General features: G+C 37.4%; 1 protein-coding gene across 4 annotated transcripts in view; it reads right to left on the reverse strand.

Moving 5' to 3' along the window:
* Positions 1-22,892, reverse strand: part of LOC109432604 (stromal interaction molecule homolog) — a 135,287-nt gene extending 112,395 nt beyond the window's left edge. The window contains exon 1 of one of the 4 annotated variants that reach the window (XR_009996065.1): positions 21,365-22,888. Coding sequence is in view for 3 of the 4 variants with exons in the window: in XM_062844828.1 (XP_062700812.1) it covers positions 21,365-21,800 (436 nt within the window). In the remaining variant the exon portion in view is untranslated. Of the gene's footprint in view, positions 1-21,364 lie in introns of all 4 variants that reach the window. The other 3 variants (XM_062844828.1, XM_062844825.1, XM_062844826.1) reach the window with 3 other exon arrangements.
* Positions 22,893-23,150: the final 258 nt, after the last annotated feature.

Raw genomic sequence — 23,150 nt, forward strand, 5'->3', positions numbered from 1 at the left:
GTTGGATCATGCAGCTACCAAATTGTTTGTTTACAAAAAGCACTTAGGCCCTTTACAAATGTTATGCTAGTTATAACATCTACTAAAAATTGAAGTACACAGAGTTTATTGTACTGTTTGTATGAAAAAAAAAACTGTTTTAGAATATGTTGGTATATTGTGTTTACTTCTTTCGAACAAGAGCGTTTCCTATCAAAAAATGTACCTTTCCCATAATGCAGAAGGATTTTCCTGGAAGCTTGTGGTTCCGAGAAAATTTAGAGAATCGGAAAGCAAGTTAAATATAGAAGGTTTTTTTTCAGAAATTCGACCAGGTATTTTTTTTTTTTCAGAAATATCTCAATGAATGCGTTCCACAATTCCTTCCGGTATTTTTCTTGAGATTTTCCTAGGAATTATTCCCGAGATTTCTCCCACCCCAGACACGAATGTCACATAAGTGATAAAGTGTCTTTAATAAATATTAATAATAATAATAATTTCTCCCAGATTTTCTACAAGAGCTATTCCTGAGGTTTCTACAATTAATCCTCCAAGGATTTCTTCAGGATTTTTTCACGATTTGTCTGCAGAAAATCCTCTCGTAATTTTTCTAGAGGTTTTCTTTGTATTATTCCCAGAGTTCCTCGTGGGCTTTTTTTCGAAGTTGCTATTGTAATTTCTTCATGACATTTTCACCCGAGATTTCTAAAGGAATTTCTTCTGGGATATTTCGTAAAAAAGGTTTGAAGTTTCACCCGAGACTTCTCCCGGCAAAAATCCGGTAATAATCCCTAAAAAAATAGGAAAATTTCAAGAGGAACTACTGGTAAATCAAGAGGAAGTTTCTGAAGGAACTTTGGATACATTATGGAAATAATCCATCGAGCAACTCTGGGAGCATGTTGGGAAAACCTCTGGAAGTAATCCCGGGAGGTACCCCTGCAGAATCCTCATGAAAAACTCCTAAAGAAACCTGAGAGGAACTTTGGATGAAATCCGATACAAATCTCAGAAATCCCTGAAAAAACAACGGCAGAAAATCCGAGAAAAATCACAAGGAAAATAAAACTTTTAATAAATTTATGAAAAACTAAGCAAGAAAGCACTAGATGATTTCTGTGAGAAACCGTTAAAGAACGTAAATAAAGAAATTACGGTAGAAATACAACCCGAACAAGAGAGAATAGCTGAAGAATGCCGAATTCAGGTATGGAAAACCGAATACCTACAACCTGAATGAGGTATTAAGAAGCCCTGACCTGACCTGAGACCTGACTTTGTTATGCGTCAGTTATTCATTCCTGCTCGGGAAGGAGAATTCCCGGGATGAATTCAAAGAAGAATCTTGGAGAGAATTTCAGGAAAAACTCTCTGATGGATTTTGGGTACGAATTCTAGTTTGTTTTTTTTTAAGCAAATTCAGTGAATTAACAAATCTCTGAGGTAATTCCTAATCCCTGAAAGAGTTCTATACACACTTAGAAAAAATCACCGACTTCGGTAGTTCTTTACCGAAATTCTTCTTCTTCTTTATGGCTCGACGTCCCCACTGGGACTAGGCCTGCCTTGCTTCAACTTAGTGCTCTTTGATCACTTCCACAGTTATTAATTGAAGGGCTTTCTTTGTCTGCCATTGCATGAATTTGTATATTGTGGGGCAAGTATAATGATACACTATGCCCAGGGAGTCGAGAAAATTTTCACGACCGGAACGGGAATCGAACCCGCCGTCTCCGGATTGGCGATCCATAGCCTTAACCACTAGGCTAACTGGAGACCCCTTTATTGAAATCTCAACCGTTAAGTTTTTTACCGGAAAAAACGGTGACGTTTACCGAACTTCGTTAAAATTTGACAGATAAACGATAACATTTTACCGAAATTTAGTAATTTTTACAGGATTTCGGTAAAAAACCATTACCGCACGCTCAGCAGTTGAGATTTCGGTAAAAAATACCGAACGCGACTAACTGTGTAGATCAAATGTTTTTCTTAGTGTTTGGATACTAGCATCGGTACCGGAATACCGCCCTTTTATCGAATTCGTTAATATTCCATTGAAATTTTCAGATTTCCGTAGGATTTATACCAGGTAGGTATACCAGGTATTAAAAATATTAAAGTTTATTTTAAAGTTCATCTTTTTGTAAAACGGCTACTTTGGAGGACCTAATGAAGCGTTGCACAGTGGAGCACCTAGTACATCAAAAGTGATCAAAATTATTTTGACGTATTTTCGCAACCCAAATACAACCCAAATTAGTAATGAAACGTATTTCATAGTTTTCAATGCATTTTATAACAATAAATTCACCTAGCAGTGGGAAACAACCAATCTAACTGACTTCAACAAGATTTTTTTTAATAATAATACCACCATTCCATAGAAAAACGATATAGGGTAATTCGCTAATTGTTGAACACTACCCAAATGTTGAACAGTTTCTGAATATTTTATTATAAATCTTATTTAAGTAATTTTCATCCAACGTAAACGTATGATGCAGATGCATATACATGTGGGTTACGATATTGCTCTAATTATGTTACAAAATTATGCATATTTTATGTCAAAAAAATTGATTGGAAATTTAGTACCGCTGATGACACGAAAACTGCACAATTCTTAAGATTAATTTTAAGAAATTGCTGTTACGAAATTAGCTTTGCGGGCAAATCGACCACAAATATCAAAGGCACACCATAGTTACAAGAACTGGAAGGATGTCCTTAACAGTTTAACATTGTTTAAAATCACATTTTCATTGTAATTTAATTTGAAAAAATATTTTACTTATCACACTATCATTATGCATCCATGATCCAATTGTTGAACACTGGCAAAACCTACGATGTTAGCATGACTGTTAGAATTTTTTTTTTTCACTTTACCTAACCGTGCATTTCATGGGGTTTCAAGGGCGTTTCAGGGGTGTTCTAGGGGTGTTCCAGTGGGCTTCAGAAAGATTCCAGTGGTTTTCAATGGGTTTCAAAGGCGTTCCAGAGTTGTTCAAAAGGAATTCAGAGTTTTAAGGGGATCCCAGGAGTATTTCAAGGCATTCCAGGAGGTTCAGAAGCAACCCACGGTGTGACGACCCTTTGGTCGGCGCGCTTACCGAGACAACATGATGTGAAGAGTAACCCATCGTTGATCTTTGGGCCGTGACAGGTACGTCAATCAGACACAGAATGACGAGCAGTTTTACGCTGAAAAGCAAAAGTCGATAGCAAGAAACTAAGGCATAACGTTGAATTTCTTTGTAGTTATAAAACTTAGCTAAACTTGCCTTTATTACGCGAATTGTAGAAACTTTGAACTAAATCCTCGACTCCGTATAAGCTTAAAGGTAAAGCTGAAAATTAACTTTAATTGTATAAATTCTAATCCTATGATCTCTCATTAAATTGGTTAGATTTGCTAAGTAAAAGAACTGAAATAATCGAAAATCCTACCTAAAATTTAGCTTAAAAATAGCGCTGGTGAGTTGCATAAAACAAAATACTTTTTTTCCTATAAACTAAAGTAAAAAAAATATTAGAAATATTCTAGGATTAGTCGCACATCTAGTAGGAGAAGAAAAGTTCCAGAAAAGAAGTGCGAAGAAGAAGCAGTTCTAGAACAAGTTCTAGAAAGAACAGAGAAAGAAAGAACTAAATGTAAGTGTATGAAACTTTGAATTTAAAACCTAAACCATAATACCTATTCGTAATTTTAGGAAGTTTTTATCGAGTCATCAAAACGATTAAAAACGCAGAAATTGTTTCTTTCTTCCGTTGATTGAAAATCAACACACGGATTTTCAAGGGATTTCAGGGTAGTTCCACGAGTGTTCTTGGGGGTTGAGTGGGTCCCATGGGTTTCCAGAAGTGTTTCAGGGGCTTTCAAAGGCATACTTTTCTTCTGTTGTTTTCGCTTCTAATCAAATCTTTTCAGCCATTTTTGCATCTAGTTATGTTTAAAACGATTCCAGTCCACTAGAGCTCTCTTCAAATGAGCGATTCCTTGTCATTTAAATGAATTGTCACTAGCTCGGACTAGCTGGGCACAAAACACGAAAATCCCGGAAAAAATCCGCCAGAGTGAAAAAAATATCGGATGTCGGGTCAAAGTCGGGTCAAATTTTATCAAATGTTGGACCACTGTTGGACTCACATCGGATAACTGTTGGGTCTATGTTGGGTTTGGTGGCCAAAATAAAAACAGGTGAATGATAGGTTGATGTCGGGTTATACGTCATCAATTACGAACAAAGCTTCAACCGTTCAACAATTGGCGAGAACCGTCCAACATTAGGATGAGCTTGCTTAAGGAAGCGTTCAACATTTGGGTTACAGACTTCCCATACAAATGTTCTATTTTCTCTTAGAGAATGGAATTTAAGGGAATACAAATTCAATGGGCAGAATAAGGGATGAGTAGATCTAGACGTTCACTGGATATTTTTCAACTAAAGTGGAATTATGCACGGAAAAACAAACGAAAACCAAAATGCCAGTACTAACCGTTCAACAATTGGCGAATTACCCTAGTGTGTCTCCGAACATCGTGATACTTGGTGATTTTGAAGTTTTTCGAAAATAATTAGACCCGTATTATTTATATTTCATCATTAGGGTGACCAATTTTATGATTGTAAAAATCAAGATCTTTCGAAACAGAAATTTTTCAAAAAATCACAGCTTTTGAACCAGTTGACCGATTTTAAACTTCTTTTTTTTTTTGCTTGAAAGCTGTTGAATTCTAGTTTTCAGCAAAAATACGTTCAGAGGGCCAACTACTGAATTTGGGCAAATAATATCATAAAATAATATAATTATCACGATTTTTTCAAAGTATTGCAACATCCGGAAGGTTTTCTTTCTGCATTTGAAAGAGGAACAATAGTTTTATCATACACTAAAAGCAGATTTTCCGGAAACAGCCGGAAAATTAACTTATTTCATTTTGAATGTACGGTAAAGGATTGCATCAAATAATTTTTTTCAGTATTTTCATATATTGTATGTAAATTTAACGGCAATTCATTTGGGTTTCTAATTAACAGAATAACAACATTAACCTTCTTCAACAAACTGCATCGTTGAATTGATTGACTATCAATTTTATTCACTTTGTACGGTCAAAACTTGCTCGCGCTGTGAGTTATATCAAAGAAAACGGCTAACATCCAGCTTCACTAAACCTCTTCTGATAAGCGTAAACAAAACATTTGGACACTGCCTAGCTGTCAAATGATTACACGATAACTACACTTGGCACAAACACAACGGAAGACCCAATTACTTCATTTTGAGTTTTTCCACTTATGATCAGGTTTTGATATGATTTACTCCAATGTGCGTTGGTGGAATCCATGTATCGAGATAATACACAATATCTAAAAGTACTATTTAGGCAGAAAACAAAACTTTCAATAAACATGAGCTATCAATTCCATCTAGAACAAGTTTGGCAACCACTGATCCTAACATCCCGTGCACCGGTAGCGTGTTGAAGGCCAAGAAAATCTGACACCTATCTCGGGGAACGAACCGACAGCGATAAAACGCATTTAGTTTGAACGGCTAGATGTATGTACCTCTCATGCATCGTATCACGTAGTCTGTAGGTTCCACCCTCACCCCCTTCACTGATTTCAATGACCATCTCGCAGAACGACAATTTTCCCCATCTTCCCAGAAGAAACGTTAGATTATTGAATGATGGATGCTTGTAGTGTGTTGCCCTTGCCATTCCAAAATTGGACTTCACCAATTTACGATTGTGGTTGTTTACAACGATAGCTAACCACAACTATGTATTTGTACCAGCAAGTACAAGTTCCCCTGAAAGGTGGTGGTTGGTTAGTTTCCTGACATTCGGCAGAACTGGATTGCGTCCAAAATATATACGATGGCAATCGACGCAAAAAATAAGGAAAACGAACAGGCGCACCCCGTGGTGGTTTTAGTTTGTTTTGATTCCAACAACTCACTGTTGGGATTGATTTAATTATTGATCGAACGGTGGTGGTGGGCAGTCAAAGTTCTCCGGGAAGGTAAACAAACTAATATGTTCGATTTCAGTACGGGAACGGTACTTTCCACAGAGAGTCGAGTCGTTGGTACTACTTCATATGTTAGCGATAAGATCGTCTACCCGACTATCTACAGGCTTGAGAGTTTTTGTTTTGTGCTAGACAATCAGTGATGTTTGTGGGATTTGAAACGATTTTTACGGTAAATGACAAAAGTAATCCAACATCCTGTACGACTTACACTACACTTACAATACAAAGCTCTGTCTGTCATATGATTTCTTGCGGTGAAGTGCCCAGACAGAGATAAAGTGATATGATTGGTTCAACCATCCGAACAGATCCGAACAACAATTAACTATTTCGAGTGGTATTAACAAAGGTGTACAAACATGTTTTCTCTTATATAATTTATTATCTAACTAGTTGTAGCGATTGCTAGACACGCCAAATCAGACGATTTAATCACTGACTGTTTCTGTTCTGTTTGTTCTCATGCATGCTCATTCCCAACAAAAAATAAAAAAATAAAATAAAAATAAAAAACAAAACAAATAGCGCTTATTAGCTTTGTTTTCGACAGGATAAAAATGGAAGCATTTTGATGATGACGACGGATTCCGTTTCCCTTACATAAAAAATATCGGTTTAATAACATATTCCAAAAAACTGTGTTTTTTATATGGAACGAGCTCACCCATAAAAATCATTATTTTGAAACTACGACGCGCAAGTTCAAGCCGGCCATTGTGGTAGCCATATTTGAATTCCTCCAGGCATGCTTGCATGAATTGCCCCAGGAACTTCTACTCGTATTCCTCCAGGTATACCAGGGATACTTCCAGGTACTCTTCAAGGGATTCCTTAAGCAACTCCTCTAGAAATCTCTCTCTTCTAAATCCTATAAGGCTAATAAACTAACAGGCTAACGTACCCAATAAACAAAAATTACAAATCCTTCCATACTACAAGGATTCTTCAATGAATTCCTTTTAAGATTCCTCCAAGAATTCTTCCTGTGATTCTAGGGATTCCTCTAGTGAATGCTCCAGGGACTTCTTTAGACATTCATTCATTTATTTAGTTAACATCAAATTCATGATAATACTGAATCAACAATTTGCCGCCATAATACTCGATTTGCAGCTGCAGCTCTCCAACGTCGATCACGCCCAACACTCGCCAGATCACGCTCCACCTGGTCCGCCCATCGTGCTCTCTGCGCTCCACGCCTTCTTGTACCAACCGGATGGTTAGCAAACACCAACTTTGCAGGGTTGTTGTACGGCATTCTTGCAACATGCCCTGCCCATCGTATCCTTCCGGCTTTGGCCACTTTCTGGATGCTGGGTTCGCCGTAAAGTGCAGCGAGCTCGTGGTTCATCCTTCTCCGCCACACACCGTTCTCCTGCGCGCCGCCGAAGATCGTTCTTAGCACGCGTCGCTCGAAAACTCCGAGTGCTTGCAGGTCCTCCTCGAGCATCGTCCATGTCTCGTGTCCGTAGAGAACCACCGGTCTTATTAACGTCTTGTACATGGTACATTTGGTGCGGGGGTGAATCTTTTTTGACCGCAGTTTCTTCTGGAGCCCATAGTAGGCACGACTTCCACTGATGATGCGCCTTCGTATTTCACGGCTCACGTTATTGTCAGCCGTTAGCAAGGAACCGAGGTTCTTTAGACATTCCTGCTAGTATTCTTCCAGGGAATTCTCCTGGGATTCTTGCAGACGTTCCTTCTACCATTCCTTCAAGAATTCTCCTAGGAATTCATAAAGGGATTCTCCCAGAAAATCATCTTGGTTCTGCTCTAGTAATTTCTGCTAACATGCCTCCAGAAAATGCAGAGATTCTTTGCCTTCATTGATTCCTCCAGGAATTATTCTTAGTATTTATTAAAAAAATCCTAGGATTTTTGCAGGCATTCTTGCTGTGATTGCTCCAGGAATTTCTGCTGAAGTTTCTCAAGAAATCTCATGAGGGATCCCTCTAGAAATCCCCCTTAACTACTAAATTCTTTCATACTGCAGGAAATCGTCCTTCCTTCAAGGATTCCTGTATAAAATCCTCCTGTGAATCCTTCAGGAACTCTTGCAGGGATTCCTCTAGGTAAAGCTTCAGGAAGTTCTTTAGAAACTCCTGCTAGGATTCTTTCCTGGTATACTCCTGGTATTCTTGCAAAACTTCTTACTATGATTTCTCCAGGAATTCTTCAAGGGATTTTTTCAGAAAGTCATCTTGATACTGCTCTAGTAATTTCTGCTGACATGCCTCCAGATATTACTTCAGAGATTCTTTCAGGAATTCTTCCAGCGATTCGAATAGAAATTCCTCTTGGGATTCATCCAATAATTTTTTCAGAGATTGTTCAAGAAATTCCTTCAATGCCTTTATTGATTCCTCCAGGAATTAATTTTAGTATTTCTATAAAAATCCTAGGATTTTTGCTCCAGGAATTTCTGCTGGAGTTCCTCAAGAAATGTCATTAAGGATTCCTCTAGAAATCCCTCCTAACTACTAAATCCTTTCATACTGCAGGGAATCTTCTAAGAAAATCCTCCTGTGAATCCTTCAGGAACTCTTGCAGGGATTCCTCTATGGAATGCTTCAGAGACATCTTTAGAAATTCCTACTAGGATTCTTTCCGAATATACTCCTGGTATTCTTGCAGAAGTTCTTACTACGATTCCTCCAGGAATTCCTCGAAGTATTCCTTCAGAAATTCGTCATGGTATTCTTACAGAAACATTCAGAAATTTCTCCATAATAATAATAATAATATCAATAATAATAATAAAACTTCCTTCAAAGAATCCTCCAAAAATCCCTCCTGTGATTGTTCAGGTATTTTACTTCGAATTGCTCCAGGAATCCACCCTGTGAATCCTTCAGGAATTTTTATAGGGCCTCTAGGGAATGCTCCAGGGACTTCTTCAGAAATTCCTGCCAGAATTATTTCTGCGATTCTTGCAGAAGTTCTTCCAGAAATTCGTGATGGTATTCCTCCAGTAATTTCTGCTGAGATGCCTCCAGAAATTGCTCAGGGGATTTTTCCAGGCATTCCATCAGCGATTCGTTTAGAGATACCTCCTGGGATGTATCCAAAGATTATTTCAGAGATTTTTAAGGAATTTCTCCCGAAAAGCCTCTATTGATTCCTCGAAGCATTTCTCTTGGTACACATATGTCTAGAAATTCCAGGGATAAATACTTGCAGGTATTCTTGCTGGGATTGCTCTAGGAACATCGACTGAGATTTTTCCAGAAATTTCTGCTAAATTGCTAAAAACACAGAAAAAATACACAATGACATAACTGCGAATTTTGGGCAGCCAAACTCTTAACGAACTATGAGCGGACATACATATCATTCATGATTTGGAGACAAAGAAGTACAGGGGGTGGCCAAAATGTTTGGGATAGGCAACTTTTTTTCTCCCATAAAAAAAATTCAACATGCTGTACCTTTTCATAGAGTGCATCAAAAAATCTCAAATTTTGACTGTTTATCAACCTATTATATGTGCATCATTGGTACAAATTTGGGCTCGATTGAATAGTTTTTTCGCGAAGTTAGAACCGTTCGGGTAAAACACTATTTTTTAGACAACTCATTTTTGAGCTGTCATATCTCGGAAACCAGTGAACCGAATTGAATGAATTTTTCAACGTTTATCAGCAATGCTTCTAATGACCTCTACAGGAATTTATCCAAAGAATTTTTCAGAATAACTTCCTAGGATTTTTCTCAGGAATTACTTCTAGGCACTTTTTTTCAAAACCATTTTACGAATTCTTGCAAGAATTTCTCCTGAAATTCTTCCAATGATTTTTCTCCAGAAACTATTATAAGGCTTCCGTTCAAGGGTATTTCATTTAGAGTTTTTTTTTTAATTATCTGAAGGATTTGTCCGAAAACGCTTTCAGGATTTTTTGCAGAAACTACTAGAAAAATACACCAAGAAGTGTTCTAAAACGAACTTAAGGCGGGATCTGCGGAAGTATTTCTGTAGGGATTCTTGAAGGAATGCCTCTAGGAATCCTTTGAAAGAATTGGTGGATGATTTTCAGGATAAATCCTTGGAGGTATTCATGGATTTATTTCTAGAGAAATATCTGGGGGAATCCTAAAAGTAATTTTTGGAAGATTTCCCGGAGAAGTTTTTGGAGGATTCCTGGAAAAATTACCGTAATTGGAGAAGTTCATAAAAGACCCTTGGAAGAATCTCAAGAGAATACTGTAATAATTCCCGGACGAAGAAATCCCGAAATCTTTTTTGGGGTGTTTGGTAGTTTTGGTAGTGTTTCTGGAGGACCTTCTTCCAAGGTTTTCTAGAGATAAACTTGAAAAATAACTAGATGAACTTTAAAGAACTCCTGGAGAAATTCTTCTTGAAAGAATTCCTGGGGAATTGCTTGAAGGTTTCTTTGAAAAATTTTGGAGGGTCTTGAAATATTTTCATACTCCCGAAGAAATCTATGAGAATTTTCAGGGTAAAATTTGTAAACATTCCGAAAGGACTTCTGGAAAAAATCTTGAGATGTCAAGGAGAAATCACAGCATGAATTGATGGAATATCGGGGAAACGTTTGAAGAAATTCTTTGAAGAAATCCAAGAAGAACCCCTGGAGGAATCCTTGGGGTGATTTTATTACGAAAAAATAATGGAGCACTACAAATGCATATTAGAAATATGACATCTATAGTGGAGCACTACAAATGCGTAATAAAATAGGACATCACATATGGACTGGACATATACAACACAGAACATAAATTTTGCCCTGTTACCCTAATGGATAACAATTTCCGATGACAGGATGACAAGGTTTCATAATTGTTGTTGGTCCATCAGTCAAATCCGGTATTCGTGTTTTTCCTGGCTGTTTGCCTTTTGTTTGCATTAGTTGCTTTCATAACTTGAGTTTGGTCTAGGAATTTCTAATCCTAAGGGGGCATCCTGAATCAAATTTTAATATAAGACGTCTACACTTTGATGTCTCTGTTAGGGAAGACTTCTAGTTAATATCAGTGACCGAAATAACCTAAATGTAGGCCATCAATAAGAGACAGATGACATCTCAAGATGCTCTTTTGCTCCATATCACTATAAATGCGCATTTCACTCAGGGAAATATTAACATGTTAAAATAGAACACGAAACACAAAAATAAAACTTGTAACAACTTCTGGCGGATATCCTGAAATAATCATTCAAGAAATCCTTGGAAGAATTCCTGTAGGAATCCTAACAGGAAATGAAAAAAAAAATAAGTCGAAAGAATTCGTGTAGAAAGATATGTAGGAAAATCTAGGAAAACTTTCTTTGGGATTCTGCAAAAAAAATGTTCTAAGAATTCTCGAAAAAATCCTAGTAAGAAAGGATTCCTGAAGGGATTGATGATGATGATGATGATGATGATGGTCCCGCCACATACCTTTACAAAGGTTTTAGTTAGACAATATATCTTCAAGATAATTATTATTATTTATTATGATCAACGTAATCAAATTTGCAAACTAAATAGGGTCTGATTATTTTACAGATATAAATAACTTTATAATTTGTCATACTATACAGCAAAAAACTAAAATACAAACTACCGCATGGGAATGGGCAATATTCTGAACAAATTTGTGTAGAAATCTATTAAAAAGGTCTTGGAGAAATCTCTGGATGAACTCCTGAAGAATTCTGCAAGAAGTTCATGGCATTTATCTTGGTCAAATTTTTGGGAAAATTTCTTATCAAATCGAGTCGATTCGAAACTGGAGCAAATCGTTTGAGAATATTCTGGAGGAATGTTTGAAAGAAGTTCTAACGGGTTTCTGGGAGGAATTCCAGGAGAAGTCCTTAGAGAACTCTTTAGAATTTCTCAGAAGAACTTCTACAAGAATTCTTAGAAGAATAACTCGACAAACTGTTGCAAAAATTCCTGGAGGAACTCTTGCATAAATGCCTGGTGATATTATTGAAAAAATGCGGACTCCTGAGAAAGTTTCTAGGAGAACTCATTGAAAGAATAACTGAGGAAGTCCTGAAAGACTTTTCGCAGGAATTATTATGAGAATTCCCGTAACAACGTTCTAAAATATTACTAGAAAGTTTCTAGTAGAAACATTGCTGGAACAATAATCAGAACCACTTCTGGAAGAACTTCAGGTGGAACATCTTTCCGAAGAATTCCCATAGAAATTCATGAAAGACAAACTCATTGAAGAATTTCCCGATGAATTTCTGGAAGAACCCACAAAGAAACTTTTGCCAGAAATCTCGATGGAAATTCTTCTTTTGAAAAAGTGTTTAGAAGGATTATTAAAAGAATTTACTGGGAAACTTTTGGAAAAAAAAACTTCTCGAAAGATCCTAAAGTCTTAAAGAATTTACGGGGAAAAATTCTCCGAGGAACTTCAGCACCTTCACACATTCTTTTGCCGAGATTTGCACAGCCGAGCGGTCGGCAATCGCAATTTAACTGAGATATCAGCAAAAAAGTCAAGTTAATTAATAGCAGCACCCATGGGTGCTACTCGCAAGTCGTGCGCTTTTTTCCTCCAAGCTACAGATCCACTTGACCATCTCCTGAGTCCTGAAGGCACAGAACTGAACTCGATACCACTAATGCACATGGTTTGTTTCTTTTCACAATAAAAATCTCCTTCGGATGGAATTAGATGACCATCTACACGTCTCTGTTGTCTGCAATTCCATCCGAAGGAGATTTGGGTTGTGAAAGGAAACAAACCTTGAGCATTAGTGGAATATAGTTCAATTCTGTGCCTTCAGGGGACGGAGATGGTCAAGTGGCTCCGTAGCTTGGAGGAAAGAAGTGCCTGTCTAGCGAACTGGGAGTCGTGGGTCCGATTCCCACCGGAGCACGCGAATTTCTTTTCGCAATATAAATCTTAATTTCTCGCGCTTAGTATCATACGGGCGTATCTACAATGATCGATTTCTCTTCATCGATTTTCTCTTTGGTTAATAACTTGGCCGACAAATCATTTTTGGTTGTTTTTGTTGTTTTAGAAGCTAGTCCTAGTCGTCATTTACCGAAACACATCGAGAGATCATCCGAATATTGGTCGTATTTCCCGGAATAATCCAAAGAGAAAATCGATTAAGAGAAATCGATCATTGTAGATACGCCCGTATGATACTAAGCGCGAGATTTGTTCAACAAACGCGTGTTTTTGTTGTGTGCCTGAATTTCAAAGTATTTAAGGTTGTGTAGAGTATTTAGTTACATCATATCATAAATCACCTGACTTCACCACATGTTCTGTGATTGTAACTTTCCCACAGTCACAGAAACCGACTTGACAAAAACGTAAAACTTTCATATAATCAGCTAATTGTTGCTTGGTTACAAAACGACAATCAGCACCCTAAAATAATTTATAGCCTATACTCATACTCAAATAACATAGAACGACGACCCACGTCGTTCTCATGTATTCTCAAATGTCACATAGCAATGACCCATGTCATTGGCACTTCAGAAATCACTTCAAATGCAAAACCCACATGAACCGTAACTCGACTCCTTCAGCATAGCACTCCGTTCCCAGGCAATAATACTTGCATACATATAAATGACTTAGACTGCTGCCAAGTGCATCACGCACCAAGCGTTGATGCCTTATTCGCTGTTACTCTCTCTCTCTCTTCCTTCTTCATTATTCCATCCTTGTTGCAAACCTCTTATTGATCCCTGATTGGTTTGCCTAAATGAAAAGTAACTCCAAGCACCTCCCACTAGGATAAGCATTGTGTAGAGAACAAATCCATGTATGTAGAATTAAGTGATTTGTAAACTTGTAAGAATGAAATAAAGACAGTTTTTATTCAACAGTAGACTCGAGCAGTTGATATCTGGAAAGATATCACATGGCTGACCGCGAACAGGCAACCGAGCCTGAAGACTTATTCAATAGTCAATTAAAACTGTAAAAAGTGCCAAGTGGAAGCGAAAAATCTTGAAATGCGGAAACAGTTTAAATTATAAAATAATTGTGATGTGAGTACCCACAATGGGTAATAATAAATCCAAAACCGCTCAGAATTCAGGGGACCCGCAAGTCCAAATCCTGAATGAACTTGCAATTCATGAAGAGTATCACGCCGACCACGAGTTTAAACTCAACATCATTTTGGCATTAGTCGGTCTACAGTTAGCAGTGATGTTTTACCAACTGTACAAATTACATGCCAAAAAGCAAGCAATGAAGGCCGCTAGATCAATAGCCAACATGCAAAACCCCGTTTAGTGCCTGAAAGAGAACTCGAGTAAGCTGCAAGTGTAATACGAACAATTATGAAAAACCGTCGAAGTGGAATAAGAACAGTTTCGTGACCCGTTAGTATACACCGTTGGCGTTTATAGTGATGAAGTGAAAGCACAAATAAGTGCAAAAATCCAACAAACAAATCAACTGCAGGCGAGACCACGGTCGACAGGAGTCGACCGGCGGGATTAGAAAGCGCATGGGCTCAGCGCCAATACAAACAACAACAACAACGATGTGATGCAACGAGACGCCGAGGATCGCATATCGAGCGACAACCGAGAAGGTAACGTCAAATCAACGGATATATTTTTTTTTACAGTGGAAAATAATACTTAGAAGTAATGCTTTGATCATCGAACAAATATTAATATTTCTAATGAATAATGGTGAAAGAGAAATCGAGCTTCTAATAGGACAAATTCACAAAATTAAAGCAAACTTGAAAAAGGCTCCATTTCGAAAATATTTGAAATTCACACTTGATGAAAAATTACGAAATGTAAAGTTAATATATAAAAATATTACGGACCTTCTCTTAGAAAATGAGGCGCGTATCGGAAGCTCACATTTTAATTTTCTGATTAAAGCAGCTCGTCAAGAATTTGACGAAACCCTTATTTTGTTAAATACAAAGTTAAAGCATTATAAAAAAGCGGTATCTTGCAAGTCGGTAGTTTACGCCGTAATTTTTAACAATTTACTGAAAAAGTGTATAGCTAGAAACGTAACAACAATGCCATTCGACATAAAAACGGCAACTTCCATCGTACAAGTGTACGATGGAACGTCTGAAAATCTAGACGCCTACGTGGATTCGGCGAATTTATTGAAGGATTATGTTGCTGCTGATCAAGTGGCAACAGCAGTAAGATTTTTAAAAACCAGACTGACTGGAAAAGCCAGATTAGGCTTGGCGGAAAATCTTAACACAATCGATGCTCTTATCAATGATGTCAAACAAAGATGCTCAGAACAAATTACACCTGCAAACATAATAGCAAAATTAAAAACAACAAAACAAAAAGGGGACACAAATATTTTTTGTGACGAAATAGACAAACTAACCAACAAGTTGAAAAGCATTTACGTTGGCCAAGGCATCCCGGATGGGGTGGCTAAGACCATGGCCACGAAAGCTGGAGTAGATGCCTTAATTAATGGCACCACCAGCTATGAAACAAAAATTATCTTAAAAGCCGGCACCTTCTCCAATATCAATGAAGCTGTGCAGAAAGTACAAGAAAACGCTACTCCAACAGCAGCCAATCAACAGAACTCTTCACAAATTATGACTTATGGTACACATAAGCATAATAATCATACCAGAAATAATCGAGGCCGACGTGAAGGGAACCAAAATGCACAAAGAGGAAGGCATACTTATCACAGGTATCAAGGGCGTTATTTTAATCGAACCCCCCAAAATTACGGGTTTAATCGAGGCGGTCGGCGAGACCAACGACCTCGACAAATGTTTGTAACAAATGCTGAACAAATTCATCCTATGCCACAAAACATGCCATGTATGCAAAATCTACCTCAACAAATTCCGATTCAGACAGCAGGGCACCATCAAAATGTAAATTTTTTAGGCCAAGCGAACCAGGGTCCATCCCCTCAACAACAATTCATTCGATAAATTTAAATGCTGTAAATTTCGTAACCTTATATGTTGAAATGACAAACAGTAAGTGTACATTTATTTTAGATAGCGGAGCTGATGTATCTCTGTTTAAAGTTACAAAAGTTCCCGCAATGCAAATAGTAGATTTTAACAAGAAACTTAGAATAACAGGTGTTACGGAAGGAGTGACGGAAACTATTGCCGAAGCTCAAACTTCTGTAACATTCGACAATAACCTTAAATTAGTTCATTCTTTTCAGTTAGTTAGTGAAAATTTCCCTATACCCACAGATGGTATACTTGGGCGTGACTTCTTAGTCAAGTTCAGGTGCACCATCGACTATGATAATTGGCTTTTAAATTTCAATTTTCAAAATCATTCAATATGCATACCTATTGAAGATAGTATTAATAATAGTATAATTTTACCACCAAGATGCGAGGTGATTAGAAGATTACCAAATTTTAGTGTGACCGAAGATTCAATCGTGCTCTCACAAGAAATACTTCCAGGAATTTTTTGTGGAAACACTATTGTATCATCAAACTCACCGTATATAAAATTTGTTAATACAACACAGTCACAGGTCGCAATCTCAAATTTTCATCCTATATGTGAACCTTTACACGATTATGTTAGAGTCAATAAACCTACGGAAAATTTAGCTATGAAAAAGGAAAGGATACAAAACATTTTTTCGAAAATCAATTTTAATGAAATTCCTTCATATGTTCACTCCTCGTTAAAAAAGTTGATTGAAAAATATTCTGATATTTTCAGTTTAGAGAACGAAAAGTTATCTCACAATAATTTTTATTCTCAAGATATTCTTCTAAATGACCAGGTACCAGTCTATATTCCAAATTATAAAACCATTCACTCGCAAGGAGATGAAATGGCAAAACAAATTCAAAAACTTTTGGACGATGATATAATCGAACCATCAGTTTCTTCGTACAATTCGCCAATTCTCTTGGTACCAAAGAAAGCTGGCAATAATTCAAAAAAATGGAGATTAGTTGTCGACTTCCGACAATTAAATAAAAAAGTTTTGGCAGACAAATTTCCTTTGCCACGTATTGACATAATTTTAGATCAATTAGGGAGAGCAAAGTACTTCAGTACGCTTGATCTAATGTCTGGTTTTCACCAGATACCATTAGACCAAGAGTCTAGAAAGTACACAGCCTTTTCAGCCCCTAATGGTCATTTTCATTTTAAAAGATTGCCCTTCGGTTTAAACATTTCACCCAATAGTTTTCAGCGAATGATGACTATTGCTATGGCAGGATTAAATCCTGAATGTGCATTCATTTATATCGATGATATAATCGTCATCGGCTGTTCGGAAAATCATCATTTTCAAAATTTAACTACGGTGTTTGAGCGTTTGAGGCATTATAACCTCAAATTAAATCCTGCAAAATGCAAATTTTTCTTAAATGAAGTGACATTTCTTGGTCACAAGGTCACGGATAGAGGCATCCTTCCAGACGATTCTAAGTTTGAAGCCTTGAAAAACTATCCCAAACCTAACAATGTTGACGAAGTACGTAGATTTGTTGCATTTTGCAACTACTACCGAAAATTCGTACCAAATTTTGCGGATATCGCACGACCATTAAATGCATTGCTTAAAAAAGGAGTGCAGTTTCAATGGACAGATAGTCAGGAACAAAGTTTTCAACAATTAAAACAAGCCTTGATGGAACCATATATTCTGAGATATCCTGATTTTTCACGAGAATTTATTTTAACCACAGATGCATCAAACTATGCATGTGGAGCAGTTCTTTCTCAGCGTTATACTGAAGGAGATTTCCCAATAGCTTTTGCGAGTAGAAGCTTTACGCAAGGCGAACGTAATAAGCCTATCATTGAAAAAGAATTAGCAGCAATTCATTGGGCTGTTAATTATTTTAAATCGTATTTATATGGTCGAAGATTCACAATTAAAACGGATCATAGACCATTAGTATATTTATTTAACATGAAAAAGCCAACATCGAAATTAACGTTGATGAGGCTTGATTTGGAAGAATATAATTTTAACATTGAATTTCTTGCTGGAAAATCTAATGTTTGCGCAGATGCATTGTCGCGTATCCCATTGAACTCGGATGACCTTAAATCTTTATCTGTTCTAGTGGTTAACACTAGAGCAATGAATAGAAAAAAATTAAACGATACAACTAAATTCGATGATTCGCAGTTAGCAGACAGTGAGACTGATCACCTCACGGCTTGGCAAACTGAGAATCCATCGGAAGTTAGAAAATATCTGAAAGTTGGGTGTGAAGTGCACCACAACCAACTGAAAGTTAAATTATTTAATAATAACTACAATAAGATGCTTCAAACAATTACAATTCAACTATCTGACGAAAACACAAATGGAAGTCAAGCATTAGAGCTTGCACTTTTAGAACTAGGAAAACTACTGAATCATTATAAAAGAACCATGGTCGCCATCTCTTTGCAAGATGAGCTATTCAAATCATTCGCTAGCGAAACTGTTAAGGAAATCGCAAATAGAGCCATTTCCAATTACCAGCTGGTACTGTATAATCCACCAACATTTATACAGAACGTAGATAAAATTAATGAAATTTTAGTTAATAACCATATGACACCTACGGGAGGTCATATTGGTCAACATAAACTTTATTTAAAATTAAGAGAAAAATTTACATGGAAAAACATGAAATTAGAAATAAGGAACTTTGTTAAAAATTGCGAAAAGTGTAAAATTAACAAAGTAAACAGACATACTAAAGAGCCCGTAATCGTAACTTCAACCCCTTTTAAACCATTCGAAACAATTTCAATTGATACCGCAGGACCATTCGGCATTACAAACAATAGAAATAGATACATTCTAACTATACAATGTAATTTAACGAAATACATTGTACTTGCACCAGTACCAACAAAAGAAGCTTCTATAATGGCAAGAGCATTAGTGGAAAATTTTATCTTGATTTATGGAAATTTTCTTCAATTAAATTCCGATCAAGGCACTGAATTCAATAACGATGTTTTTGAACAGATTTGTAAATTATTAGAAATAAAGCAAACATTTGCAACAGCCTATCATCCTCAGACAATCGGAGCTTTGGAAAGGAACCACAGATGTCTCAATGAGTATCTGAGATCCTTCACCAATACTCACAATTCGGACTGGGATGATTGGACAAAATTTTTTGCCTTCTCTTACAATACCACACCAAATATTGAACATGGCTATACACCATACGAACTTGTATTTGGTCGAAAAGCTACACTACCGCATGACTTGCAAGATAACCTATTAATGATTAATCCAGTTTATAGTCCAGATCAATATTATCAAGAATTACGCTATAAATTACAAACATCAAACTCAAATGCTAGAAACAAATTAATTTTCCAAAAAGAAAAACGTAAAAACGTATGCAATCAAAACATCAATAAAATCGATTTAAACATAGGAGATTTAGTATATCTGACAAACGAAAATCGGAAAAAACTTGACCCGTTTTACATAGGACCATTCACAGTAACCAAAATAGCAGATCCAAATTGTACAGTAAAACATAACAGCACTTATAAAGAAACAATAGTCCATAAAAATAGAACAATAAAAATCTAAATAAACGTTAGCAATTAAAGAAAACACACACTACAATTACTTATACAAATACTTAAAGCAAGAATTCCAGTAAAGCAATAGAGTTCAACTATTAACCGAACCTAAAAATCCATAAAAATGAAAAAAAAAAAAAAAACAAAAAAATAAAAAATAAAAAAGTGTGCAATTCGGTTGGGAGAAAACATAATTAACATTCTAGATGAGGTACTTGGAGGATAGGTCATAACGAATGATTCCATTTTTATTACATCATTCTCCAAAAGGGGGAAGATGTAGAGTATTTAGTTACATCATATCATAAATCACCTGACTTCACCACATGTTCTGTGATTGTAACTTTCCCACAGTCACAGAAACCGACTTGACAAAAACGTAAAACTTTCATATAATCAGCTAATTGTTGCTTGGTTACAAAACGACAATCAGCACCCTAAAATAATTTATAGCCTATACTCATACTCAAATAACATAGAACGACGACCCACGTCGTTCTCATGTATTCTCAAATGTCACATAGCAATGACCCATGTCATTGGCACTTCAGAAATCACTTCAAATGCAAAACCCACATGAACCGTAACTCGACTCCTTCAGCATAGCACTCCGTTCCCAGGCAATAATACTTGCATACATATAAATGACTTAGACTGCTGCCAAGTGCATCACGCACCAAGCGTTGATGCCTTATTCGCTGTTACTCTCTCTCTCTCTTCCTTCTTCATTATTCCATCCTTGTTGCAAACCTCTTATTGATCCCTGATTGGTTTGCCTAAATGAAAAGTAACTCCAAGCACCTCCCACTAGGATAAGCATTGTGTAGAGAACAAATCCATGTATGTAGAATTAAGTGATTTGTAAACTTGTAAGAATGAAATAAAGACAGTTTTTATTCAACAGTAGACTCGAGCAGTTGATATCTGGAAAGATATCACAGTTGTTATTTCCACTTAGCTTGGTTAGCCCAATGAAAAGTCATGAAATTGACATGGAAGAGATGTTTATCAACACTAGTATATTATGCTTGCTCTGCTATCGAAATAAGTCTTAACATTTAAACTTGTACTCTATTGTTGTTTTACGTTAATAATAAACATCTAATCCTTCACTCTCAAACTTGTAGATTGCAAAGAAAAAAATATGTAATTAAAATTCAGCTAGAAATCAAGCACATAAAGGGTTAGTGCTAGAGTTAGTGCATTTTTACATGAGATATAATGTAAAATTTCATTACAATCGTGTAAATTTCCGCCAACCATCGCGTAAACCATCATGGACTTAAAGTCCGGTTACGTGACTATTAGCGGAAATTTACACGATTGTAACGTAATTTTACATGATATCTCATGTAAATATGCACTAATTCTAGCATTCCCTTTATGTGCATTATTTCTCGCGGAATTTTACATGAATATTTTTTTCTGTGTGGAAGAATCCATCAAAATCGTTAAAAATGAGTTGTTGTAAGCCATAAAGCAGCTCACCAACTTTTGAAAACGCATAAGTGGGCCGCCTAATAAATTCACTTGCCAACCACTGGCTAAAATCATACATCATTATCACACACTGTATGTAAGTACTACGATTCAATCGATCTACGTGTTTGCGATAAGATTAGTATTGTGCACGTGGGACAGACAGCGCGACACCGCTCTCATGCGTGTTTAATAAATTCACCATGGGTGGTTATTCTGCGCGCTGCTTAGTTACAGAGAACTCTAAAACGGGGGGAAGGAATAACAATTGCACTATAACAAAAGGGGGGTGGTGGGTGGTTTACAGCTTGAGGGGAAGGGAGCACAAACGCTTCCCATGATACATACCGAATTCGTGGTGAACGGCTTGCGACATGGCTTGGCTCAGCACCGCGTAGGAATTGCGCGTCTCCAGCATCCGATTGCCGCCACCACCGCCACTAGTTGACGATGACGACGTTTTGGAAGTGTCGGATCCCGACGGAAGCGTTGCGGATTGGTGATCCCCCTGGGATCCACTTTTACTGCTGCCGGTGCTACCAGCTCGCTGCTGATCATGCTGCTGTTGGTGATGCTGTTGCTGGTGCTGGTGCTGATGCTGATGTGATGCAGGAACTTTGTGGTGTGACTGTTGGTGGTGTGATGACGACGACGACGACGATAGCCTTGAGTTGGGCTGTATGTCATCGGCGGCGCCGAGGCACGACGCAAACACGACTAGCAGCAGCAGCAAAGTCACGGGAAGCCAGCTTCCGAATGCTCGCATTGATCGAGGAGGTTTCATTTCCTCCGCTGCTGCCACCGACCGCCGCGAACGCACTCACGCAGCACTGCTGGGAAGATCTGGTAGAGATCTTGAATCGATGCCCAGATGATGGAACGGGGAACGGACGAGGATACTTCTCGAGAGGAATATGACGAACGATGATTGCACAAACCCCAACCCACTAGAATCAGAAACTAAAACAGCCAAAACCGATCCGCGCACTATCATCGATCGAGTCTCATTATGGGCGAGAGATCCGCGACACTCGCCTGATCTTGAGAGGTTGAATCTGTGAACGCTGGCACTGGTTGTCACTGTGTAGTTGGTTGGCTCCTCTCTAGAAGGGAATGTGTAGTTGTATTTCACTGCTGTTCCGTGCCGACGATGCACAGTGGTTCAGGAAGGTGATTTTTTCTCAGTAAATATTCATGCTCTCTGAGTTATGGAAGTAAATGTGTAAAAAACCAGGGAATTTCATAAACTTCAAAACCCTTTGTTGCTTTACTATTTGCTGGACGATTTGCAGCTGCGGTTTATTCTTATATGAAAAACATAATACACAAAGGAGCAAAATCTCAAATTTGGTTTTGGATTACCAGAAGCTGCGGTAAAAATGTCAGTGGAATCGATTAAGTCTAAGCGGGAACTCAACGAGCTTGAGGAGGCAACTTTACTGGTGTTCCTTCTGGGTAACAATTCTATCTAGGGATTCCTCCAGTAACTTCATCTGGAGAATTCACAAGAGAATTAAATCTGCGGATGCCTACGGAAATTTTATCTGGGGATTTCTTAAATGAATTCCAGCACGGTTTATTACAGGATTCCAATTGATTGAAAGCTTCTGCTAAGGATTTCTGAAGGAAATCTTCCTGAGGATTCCTTAACGAATATCTTTTGTGGATTCGTCCAAATTTCTGTATGAATTCCATCTGGGGATTACATCAAAATCCTTCAAGGACGCTGTTGTTAGAATGCAAATATGGCTGCCTTGTTATTCATTGTATGTTTCTAGAGCACAAATCTGTTAATTTGGCAGCCCGATAAGACTGAAAATGCGACTTGTTGCTTGATCACCCACAAAGAACATTGAGTTACATATAAGTACAATTCTAGATTGAGTTTAAATAAGGGCGAAAGTAACATGAGCGAGTTCTCTTCATCGACTTTCTCTTCTTCAAATTAAAGTGACAAGATGCAAGTATGGTTGCACTTTTTGGTCATAAATCGTTAGGTTGCGATGCAATCTAGCGTCTAAATGTAAAAAAGTTCGATTGAATTTGCATCTTGTCACTTTAATTTGAAGAAAAGAAAGTCGATGAAGAGAACTCTCTCATGTTACTTTCGCCCTTATTTAAACTCAATCTAGAA

The sequence above is a fragment of the Aedes albopictus genome, chromosome 1 (genome assembly GCF_035046485.1).
Source record: "Aedes albopictus strain Foshan chromosome 1, AalbF5, whole genome shotgun sequence".
NCBI lineage: Eukaryota > Metazoa > Arthropoda > Insecta > Diptera > Culicidae > Aedes > Aedes albopictus.